We start from the raw sequence: 11,635 nt of genomic DNA, 5'->3' as shown, positions 1-11,635 counted from the left end.
CCAGTCGAGCCTTGAATGTATGCACATTCCCATCCATGTCTGTCTTCTTCTTAAAGATCCATTTGCACCCAACTGTCTTACGACCTGGTGCACTATCAACCAAATTCCAAACTTGGTTGTCATACATGGACTTAATCTCGCTGTCCATTGCCTCTTTCCACTTGGAAGCCTCTGGGCCTGCCATTGCTTCCTTATAAGTGACTGGTTCATCTAAGTTTACCAATGTTCTGTCACTTATGAATGTGTCACCATCTGAAGTAATATGAAAACCATACAACTCAGGTGGCACACTCACCCTAGTGGATCTTCGAAGAGGTAATGATTTATCAACTGGTTCAACAGGAACTGTTTCCTCTGGTTGAGTGCTAGTGTCATCTAAGGTTCCTTCATTGGTTGACTCTTGAATCTCTTTAAGGTCAATGGTACTCCCACTATCCTCTTTGAATATGAGCTCTCTTTCTAGAAAGACTCCTCTTCGAGCTACAAACACCACATTTTCACTAGGTCTGTAGAACAAATATCCAAAAGACTGCTTTGGGTAACCAATGAAAACACATTTCTCATTTCTACCTGCTAGCTTGTCGTGAGTCTCTCGTCTTACGAAAGCTTCACAACCCCAGACTTTAATATGTGCTAACGAGGGAACTTTCCCTGTCCACATTTCGTGAGGTGTTTTGGCAACCTTCTTTGTAGGGACAAGATTGAGGAGGTGGGCGGCTGTCTCTAAGGCATACCCCCAGAAGTGAATAGGAAGCGAGGCACGACTCATCATAGAACGAACCATGTCTAACAAGGTTCGATTACGCCTCTCAGCTACACCATTTAACTGTGGTGTCCTAGGAGGAATCAATTGTGAGACTATCCCACATTCTTTCAGATAGTCGTTGAACTCGGTACTAAGATACTCCCCGCCTCTATCGGATCTAAGTATCTTGATCTTTCTGCCCAATTGATTTTCGACTTCATGCTTGAATTCTCTAAACTTTTCAAAGGTTTCTGACTTATGTTTGATCAAGTAGATGTAACCATATCTGCTATAATCATCAGTGAAAGTCACATAGAATCGATTAGCATCCCTTGTGGTTGATCTGAAGGGCCCACACACATTTGTGTGTATGAGATCCAACAGACCTTCACCTCTTTCACAGGACCCTGTGAATGGTGATTTTGTCATCTTTCCCAAAAGACAAGATTCACACATATCATCTGATTTTAGGTCAAATGATTCCAACACTCCATCCTTTTGGAGTTGGGCTATGCGTTTCTTGTTAATGTGTCCAAGACGACAATGCCACAAGCATGCCTTGTCTACACTATTAGACAAGTCAATATTAAGCACACTATTTCCTAAGCTATCAACACAAGTCACTGTTTCATACACACTATCACAAGGTAAAGCTTCAAACACAAAAACATCATTCTTATAAACAGAAATTGAACCATTCAAATCATTAAAAGAATATTTAAAACCTTGTCTGAACAATGCATGAAATGAAATAATGTTTCTCGTCATCTCAGACGAATAGCAACAATTTATTAAGTCTAATCTAACATCATTACTAAGCAATAGTTGATAAACTCCGATCTTGGTCACTGGTGAAGACTTTCTGTTCCCCATGATCAAGTTTATCCTCCCATGCTCTATCTCCTCACTTTCCTTTAGTCCCTGCAAATCAGAACAGATATGAAAACCACATCCTGTATCAAGGACCCATGAACGAGAAGATAATGAGTTATTAGCAGAAATAGTGTAAATACCTACCGAGGATGGCTTCACTTTGCTATCCTTGATATCTTGCAGATATTGTGGGAAAGATCTCTTCCAATGCCCCTTTTGATTGCAGTAAAAGCAAATGGCCTCTTTTGGATCATAAACATGGGGAGTGGAACCATTGGGCTTAGCCTTCGGGCCATTACTAGATGACACAGCTTGAACCTTGCTCTTCCAGTTTTGCTTGGGAGGACCTTTCCTCTTCTTCCCCTTTCCCTGTCCAATGGCCAAGACAGGGGCACTTGCAGGTGTGGAGGGTATACTTTTACCCTTCATCCCTGCCTCAGCTGTCTGCAACAAGTTGTGCAATTGGGCCAAAGTCTGCTCCGTGTTATTCAAATGGTAAGTTAAGATAAACTGACCATAACAATCAGGCAACGAGTTCAAGACCATGTCAATGGCCAATTCCTCATCGAAGTGAATGTTGAGCTTGACCAAACGCTCTATGTAGCGTTGCAATCTTTGCACATGAGATACAACCGATTCCCCTTCTTTCATCTTGCAAGCCATGAGTGACTTGACTACCTCAAACTTTTTTTGACGAGCTCGCTTATGGTACTTTTCCATAAGGTCCTTGTTCATCTCAAAAGGCCAGTAGTCCTCATAGTACCTCTGCAATTCTGGGGACATGGTTGCAACCATGATGCATGCCACTTTGGTAGCATCATCATAGTGTTTCTTGTAGGCAGCATATTCTTCGGGAGTGGCTTTTGACTCATCAAGTTCTTTGAGCTCCTTTTCAAGGACGTACTCTTTGTCCTCGAATCTAAGCGCCATCTTGATGTTACGCATCCAATCGTTATAGTTGGAGCCATCCATAATGACTTTGGAGCAGATGTTTAGAAGAGAGAAGTTGTGGCTGGAGGATGATGAAGCAGAAGTGTTTCCAGGAGTAGACATCTGAAAAGAAAGATAGTTTTAGTTAGATTCCAAGATACCTCAATATAATAACCCAAAGATATCATATCAAGGTTAGGAACCAACTATGACGATTTACAACTTAGAAATGGGATGCCGAGATCCAAGTTCAAATCTCATAAAGGTAGGTGAATGACGATTCACCAATTCCACCATTAGAAAAAATAAACGAAGTGAAATTCCTAATTCTTTTGAGATACATTAAAACTATTTAATGGCATGTTTTAATCTCGGATTATGCTATACTATTTGTGACTGGGATACTGAGGATCACAAACTAGATGTGAATAACCATGCAAGTGTGTTTGGTAACCTTATTGTCTTTATCATTAACTATTGATGTGCTGGTAAACCACACACACTCCATCAAAATGATAATTATAAGATACCCATTACTACTCTTTATTAGTGCCTTTTAGTGTGTCGGTTAACCACACACGCTCCACTAACGACCAATAAAGCATAATGTGCAATTTCATGGATTAGCATACTTTTCACATTTTTCCTAAAGTAACTAGAGTTGGGATTTTGAAAAATAGTGTTCTAGTACTTTCTTTAATAACATTATACTTTTAATGGGAAGTAGTTGTCCTATCAAATCCGTTCTGCTAACGACCCTCCACTAATCAAGGAAGCGGTGGGTGAGAGTGGACACCCATTCAACTACCATTTTATAGGCAGTTTCCTTATACCCCCCTTATAGACTAGCTTCGTGAATGAGACATACTAGCGATTTGACTGACCATATTCTTATACATATATAATATTTAACTTTTAATTATAATATATATATATATATATATATATATATATATATATATATATATATATATAAGGTGTGTTTTAAAAACATTTTAAAACTTCAAGGGTTTATATAATTTTTTTTTTCGAAATTTAAACTATTAAATTTTAAATTTAAATAAACCAATTAATTAGATTTAATATTTATCTATTAATTAACTTTTAATTAATTTAATAAATCTTGTAAGGATTATCTAATTAAATTAAACAATTAATTTAATCCTAATCCATATCCCTTCTAGATTTCGAAAATATGGGGATAGGATAATTTCCTTATTTTTTCTCAATTATCCAATAAGTCAACTATTATCCAAAACAAAGAAACCCTAATCTTTATAGCATATTTCGAAATTTTCAAGGGAGGAGGCTAGGGTTTTCAAAACCCTAACCCTAATTTCGATTAGGGTTCTTTGGAGGCTAAGGTTTTCAAAAACCCTTTGATCCACAACCCTAAAATCGAAAAAAAATGGCCTTTAGGGTTTAATAGCTATAAACCCTAATTTGCAATTCAACAATTATAACAATTCAATTTAAAACAAACAATGGCTCTGATACCACTGATGGGTTTTAGGTAAAACAAATAAACTAGAAAAACAATTCCTAAGTTCACATGCAACCTACTTTGGATCTATGTTTTATCTATTGAACATACAACTTTGAATTGCATAACAAGAACCCTAGAGGAGAGAGGATACAATCGAAATTTACAACCTAGGGTTTAGTAATTACATACCTTTCAATTGTTATAGTCAACAATTGATAATTCCCTTGATCTTGATCTTGATCTTCTTGGAAGCTTAGCACCACAAGTGTAATGCCTCTAATGGAATCACACCCAAACTAGCAAGAAGGAAAGTAGAGGAGAGAGGGGAGAGGGAGTATGCAAAATTTCGGCCCTTATGGTTTCTTCAAAAGAAAGAGTGACCAAAACATGAACCAGGAGGCTCCTTATATAGCTGAGGGATCTAGGGTTTAGGGGAAACCCTAGTTATCCTTTGCTTAGGGCCTAAGCAAACCCAAGGGCCTTATCCAAGCCCCTATGGACGAAATTATTAGGGTTTCCCCTAAAGATTTCGTCCACCCTTATCCAAGGGGGTTCTAGAGCCTTCCACTCAACTATTAGATAATTGCAAACTAGTCCCTGCACTCTATAATTAATTCTTTTAACCCAAAAATTAATTCTAATTAATTTCTGGCTAACAATTAATTAAACAAAATGATTTCTTATTAATATATTAATCTTTTAACATATTAATAAATTCATTTATATTAATTTATTAATCTATTAATAAATTAATATCTCTCCTTTCATAATTTCCTTGTCTGGTTGCTAGGTTTAAGGGCAACCCAAAAGGACTGTGTTGCTATCAATTCAAGTACATACCAATTATAGTTATGGGCTTAGACACCTAATCCAACACTTTTTCCCTCTTAATGCCCTAGGCATCTGGGAAAACAAAACAGGCAAATATTATAACATATGCAATCGATCCTATACCCGAAACATATGGAATACGATTCATAATAAATATATGATACTTTACCAATATCTCGTTATAATATTTCCATATATGGAATTTCCTCTGTTGAAATATTTCAACATTACTTTCATATATATCCATGACTAAGTTCAATTAATACTTCAATCTAAACTTTTAGATTCGAAATAAAGTATAAGTTTATATCCCTTACTATAGCAAAACAACTTTTCAAACTCTGCAACTTTGCAAATCAAAATATTGTTTCCTATAAATAACATTGCTAACTCACAACACCCATCATAAAGATTATGCTCCGACTAGCAGAATAATTATGTCCTTACTAGCATAACACGTGTGCTCCCACTAGCTTTGATATGTACCCAAAAATCAGCTGGACTTATAGAAATCAATACTTATTGACTTTCTTACCAAAGTTCAGATTTCTGATACAAGATGCTTCGATATGACTTGATGTAGGCTTCTCAAACTTATACACCTTTCCTTAGATAGCTCATATGTGTGTCTAAACTATTTCAGACTTTTTGTCATTTCTCACAATTCAAACTATGAAGAGGGATGTCGTAATCATAATTGAATTTTAGAATGCAATTAACAGAACTGTTATCTCTTTAAATCCACTTAGTGAAAGCGTTTCCTCACAATCCTTTTATGAAGCGGAGAGAAATCTTTTCCACTTAGATTTTATGGTGTATGTATTCCTATCCATGTGAATTTATCATAACCATAATTACAAGACAAGGTTTGTGAAAAATCCAAACCTTTTCCTTGGACTGAATACCGCTAAGCCCTCAGTACGAGTGTGGCATACCCTTCCCGACCCTCAGCTCGTATTTGGAATGCTCATGAGTCCTCAGTATGAGTCTGACATGCCCTCCATGGCCCTCAGATCATATATGGCATACTCCAGGGTTTGTTGGCTATAGTATGGAGCAGTACAACCTCAACCCAACCCATACAGTATGTTGACATATAATAGATACTATCATATATAGAAAAACAGACAGTATCACAGGTAGTCCTACAAATCTACCAGACTAGCATATCAAAACTAGCATGCATATTTATACCATACTTAGCATATCAACAATGTCAGGTTATCAAACCAATGGGCCGACCTTGGTGTCTTCGAACCGAAAGTACGGAACCGATAACCAAATTTCCCTCAAAAGTCAAACTTGGTCAACCATGGTCAAAGTCAGAGTCAACAGTCAAAGTCAACAGTCCACGTTGACCCAACTCGTCGAGTGCACCAATGAGATCGTCGAGTTTATGTAGTACTCAGAAGGTCGGCAAAACCTTAGCCAACTCGCCGAGTTGGCTGGAAAACTCTCCGAGTTTTCCCAGCTTAACAGATTCAGTCCTTATATCGAATCTAAGGCTTCAAAATGTAGATATGATACCTTGGAGCTGGAAAACCATGTAAAGTTGCCAAATTTACATTCATACATGCCAAAAAGAAGCTCTAGAACTCATGAAAGGCTTAATAAAGGACTTAATGCATGGATAAGGCCTAGAACCGAATAAATCTTGCAACTTTAAGCCAAAAGAGGCCACAAAATGGCCAGATCTAAAGTGACAACCCATAAAATACTCAACTCCTTGAACAACCCGACAATGAGCCAATAATCACAATAAAACTTCAAGGAAGAGATCTAAGAAATAAAGAAGCAAGGTGTCGACTTTATACCTCAAAAAGACTGCAACAAGTGGGGAGGTTCTGGATCTATAGCATTCCTTTAAAACTAGACAACTCAAACTTCAAGGCTCCTTCAAAAGAGTACCAAAAATCAACTCTCCAAGCTTTCCACAAGCTCACACACTCAACTTTGGAAGACGATAAACAAAATTAGGGTTTCTGGACAGAGGAGGCTGGTAAGGAGGCCAGCCAAGGGACTTAAGGCCTGTAAAATAGGATGCAAGACCCTAAAAATTATGGTTTCTTTCTCAGTTGCCAACTCGCCGAGTTGGTTCATTAATATCTGCGGCCAAAGTCACCTCAACAGGCCAAGTTGAGGATTCTAACTCGCTGAGTTCCAAAGAAAACATGCTAAAAGAATTAAACTTCATACCTGAGGATTGGGATGTTACACCGAAACATTTTATAACCACATATAATTAGAATATTAACAACTTTATAGAAGAAATAAAAACAAATTATTTATTTGTGGTTTAAAATTTACAAAACAAAAATTAAAAATATATTATAGTTTAATATTTTATAAATAAATAACTTTTGAGAGAAAATGTACATTATTGTTTTTCATTAGGTGAAATTTTTTGAATCTATTTGAAAAAAATGAATTAATAAATTAAAAAATAGTTATATATATATATATATATATATATATATATATATATATATATATATATATATATATATATAAGTAAACAAATAATAATTTGTTATTCAATTTCTTGCTATATTCGGTTCTTATATTATAAAGCAAAACAAATCCAAAATAATAATTCGGTTTTGTTGAAAATCAATCCAAGAATCCAAATATTCAAACCAAATAGTCCAATTCAAATTATCCAATTGGACAATTCAGTTTTATCTAAATAGCGAACAACCTTAGTTACAAATCAAGATGAATATATGTTCCATCGGTGGTGTTAGAGCTGGCTATAAAGTTGCCCCTCTAACATCGTCAGCGACAACCTTCAGCGGAAAACAAAATCATTGTTATGGCGACTTCCGTGCTCCTCTTGCATCGGGTTTTATAATTTTGAATGGGGGAAATTACAGGTGGGGTTTGAATCGATGGGGGCAATATGGTCATGGTTTGGTCTTGGATGGAAGGATGTTTCAATCGATGGGGCAATATTATCAATCTGAAATAAAAAGGGAACCAACTGGATCTTGAGTGCAACCGACCCTTTTGTATTCATTAATCTTACTTGTTTTCTAAAGCTATGATTTCAACTTGGCATCTTCTTTCTTCGACCTTTGTATATGAATCAATCGAAAAATGCTAAACTAAGTTCTTGTGGCCATAAAACTGGCAATTTCAATTGATTACATGGGTGCACCAATTGGATTTTTATGGATAATTGTTAACCATTTAATGTGTATCTAGATTTCACGATACAATTGCCATAAAAACAACAAAAATTCGTAGGATTATTTCATAAGAATTGAGTTAAGGCAATCAAAATATACCAAAGAGCTCATTCCAGTATGCAAATAATATTTTTTAAGGTTGGGAGTGTGTTTCTTGACCTGATCTCCTTATTAGTGCTAAAAATGGAGTACATTTGAATTGCAAAAATTATGTTTGACGAAATATTTAAGAGATATTTTAAGGTTGATCCAATGGTGTCGGTCTTGATGTTTAGTGTTATAAAAACATATTTGAATGTAGCCTCTTCTCCCTAAGCCTGCAACTCCTATTAAATTTCCTAAGATCCTGGTCGCCTGCGACTTTGCATGTTCTGTGATGCTGACGAAATCCAAAGGAAAGAACGCGAAGGAGATGTGTGTTCAGGGTTTGGGGTGGCGGTTGGTTATGGGGTGGGGTAGGGTCATTTTAATTTATTAATATATATATAAATTAAATAAATAAATAAAATAAAAAAGGTATAAATAATATTTTACCACCAAAAGGACCCAAACACAAAATAAAACCATAAAAAATAATAGTTTAGATAGTTATATTGAATCAATCTGTTTAAAAAAAAAAGTAATAGTATAGATAGTTTTAATGAATCGTTTTCAAAAAGCTGCATAAGGCTAGACGGTGTGGAGTTCGGATACCTCGGCAAACACCGCATCGTGCCGTCAACATAACAAAAACGACAACTCTTTCGGCAATAAGTTACCGAGCTTTCTCCCCCATTCCCTTAATTTGACTTTTTGACCAACCTATCACAATGCATTTATTCTTTTTATTTTATTTTTCTTTTCAAATTTTTTAACATTGTAAAAATGGCAACCCACGCCAGTAAATGATAAAATTTTGAAGCAGTGTGACAAATCTTAAATGACACCTACATGAATTGTGACAAACTTGGCACCACTCCATCCAACGTAACTAACTAGAGATTTTTATAAAAGGCAAACAAATTATTATTATTTCACAAATGTTAGATAGTTATAAAAAGATAAGGTGAGATACTTGAAAAACTAGCATGGGTATCTTAGTGTGATTTGCAATTTGCAACGAAGGTTTCACCTACTCGAGTCATGGCTATGTGGCTATGTGGCTATATGGACCACTCTATTGAATAAATCCAAATTTTTGATGGGAGAGAAGAACTCCGACTTGTCAATTTTCTCATTTTAAATGACTATGAAAATTTTACCATTTTATTCATTTTTGGTAAATACGATATTCATTTTTCAGAATAAAAGCTTTATATATATGGGCTCAGCTTCTCTTCCATCTGGATCACTGTTTTATTCACACCACCTACACTTTCTTAACCGGAGACATGAAACTCCCTACATGGCTATGGATGATATTCTCCGACGACAAAACACCCACGCCACCACCATCTCAACTCCTACTATTCTCCGACGACACAACCACCATCACATCAAACACAACCGCAACCGCCACAATCACCAGTTGCAGCCTCCACAACAACCACACATCCCCTCGAACCCTAGCCTTAACCATCTCCCACCTCCGCCTCACATCCCTCCAACCTCTCCCGGTCCCCCACGTCAACTTCCTCGCCGTCCATAACAACCACCTTTACGCAGCCACCGGGAACTTCATCCACGTAATAGACACCACATCTTTGGCGTTAATCGACACCTTCAGTGTCGCCGGATCTTCGTCGGGCTCCGTTAAGTCCATTACTTTCAGCAACGGTAGCATTTTCACTGCTCATCAGGATAACAAGATCCGAGTATGGAAATTAACGCAGAACAAACGGCACAAACACGTCGCAACACTTCCGACGTTCGAAGATCGGTTGCGCCGTTCGGTTTTACCAAAGAATTACGTCAATGTGAGACGTCATCGGAAAAAACTATGGGTCGAGCACCACGACGCCGTTTCTGGACTCGCTTTGATCACCGATCAGTTAATGTGCTCGGTTTCTTGGGACAAATACTTGAAGATTTGGAGGACATCGGATTTGCGATGTGTGGAGAGTATAAAAGCACACGACGACGCCATCAACGCGGTGGTGGTGGCGGCGGACGGAACGATATTCACCGGCTCCGCCGACCGCCGGATTAAAATCTGGGGAAAAGCGGTGAGGAAGTATGGGCTGATTGCCACGTTGGAAAAACACAAGTCAGCTGTGAATGCGTTGGCACTAAACGACGACGGATCGGTGTTATTTTCGGGTGCAAGTGACCGATTGATTTTAGTGTGGGACAAGGAACACGGTAGCAATCGTATGGTGCTGACGAGCACATTGCGTGGACACTCTAATGCAATACTTTGTTTGATCAATGTTTCTGATTTATTGTTCAGTGGGTCTGCTGATCGAACGGTCAGGATTTGGCAACGTGGGTACGATGGTAAATTTTATAGCTTGAAGGTGTTGGACGGGTATGAAAAACCCGTCCGATCACTGGTGTCGGATTCTGCAAAAACTACAAACGTAAGAGTGTTTAGTGAAAGCTTTGATGGATGTATGAGAATGTTGACTATTGATGAGGGTTTGATTCTTTCGAATTATATCTCTAACAAAAAATGATTGTTCTTTTTAATTGGTTATAAAAGTATTAACTATTAACCATATTGTATGTAATGACAGATTATTTATCTTTTGCACAAAATTGTAACATGCAATAATTAAATGTGTAATTAGCTTGATAATAAATGCTTGATACATTGTATGTATTACTAGGGTCGTACCCCAAAGGCCCAAAACTTAATAAAAAAAATAGAAAAGAAACGTGACTTGATTTGAATAAAGAATTGAGTTAATTAAAGATAATGACAAATTACACCTTTGCTTACTCATTTAAGTTGATTTCCCCGATTTCAACCTTTAGCAAGACCACTTCCATTAGTTAATTGTAGTTATAATTAGAATATTTATTAAGATGTTTCAGTAGTCATAAATGAATCTTTCATCTTTTGGTTTATTCCCATTCAAATAATACACTATGGAGAGTATATCATATTTTATTTTCAACTTGTTTATGCAAAAAAAATATGATATTGACTATTTTATAAGTAAAATGGATTACGAATCTTGATGATGAATGATAATGGAGTGAAGTTTTATTGGATAGCTTTTTATTTTCCGTGTTAATGTATACAAGCCAAGATTTTAAAAAAGCTTTAGTGATATGTGACATGACTCTTTCAAAAGACAATTGATTTTTGATCGTTGACTGATCCATGGGATTTCTCGGTTACCTTAACCCGTGTTTTTATTGATAAACAAAATCTTGACTTTTTCGATATTCCGACATGTTGGAATAAGTTAATATTATGGTGTATCACTTGATATTAAATAAGTTTTCCTTCTAGAGTTAACCTTGTATGTAGAGACTTAGATATTCCCTTGGTTCTTTGTCCGTTTTGTGAAGTGAACATTGAGTTGGTTAGTCGCTTTTTTTTTTTTTGATGTATCATCACTTCTGACTTCTGAGTTGACATGTTAGATTGAGAGATGGTGGGGGTTCGATGGCTACCTCATATGAGGAATGGTTGTTTTGGATCTCTTCCGCGTG

General features: G+C 36.6%; 1 protein-coding gene across 1 annotated transcript; it reads left to right on the top strand.

Annotated features, from left to right (window-relative positions):
• Window positions 1-9,368: 9,368 nt before the first annotated feature.
• On the top strand, window positions 9,369-10,730 carry LOC145094372 (uncharacterized). Its single transcript, XM_079032598.1, has one exon. It carries the CDS (start codon window positions 9,424-9,426, stop codon window positions 10,645-10,647), a length of 1,224 nt encoding a protein of 407 aa, XP_078888724.1. The 5' UTR covers window positions 9,369-9,423; the 3' UTR covers window positions 10,648-10,730.
• Window positions 10,731-11,635: the final 905 nt, after the last annotated feature.

The sequence above is a fragment of the Lactuca serriola genome, chromosome 3 (genome assembly GCF_051521515.1).
Source record: "Lactuca serriola cultivar US96UC23 chromosome 3, Lser_US96UC23_V15, whole genome shotgun sequence".
NCBI classification, from domain to species: domain Eukaryota; kingdom Viridiplantae; phylum Streptophyta; class Magnoliopsida; order Asterales; family Asteraceae; genus Lactuca; species Lactuca serriola.
The sequence above is the reverse complement of the archived record's forward strand: the minus strand, read 5'-3'. Positions and strand labels throughout refer to the sequence as shown.

Coding starts and splice junctions, on each gene's coding strand:
- LOC145094372 (XM_079032598.1), top strand. CDS start 9,424: ATGAAACTCCCTACATGGCTATGGATGATATTCTCCGACGACAAAACA.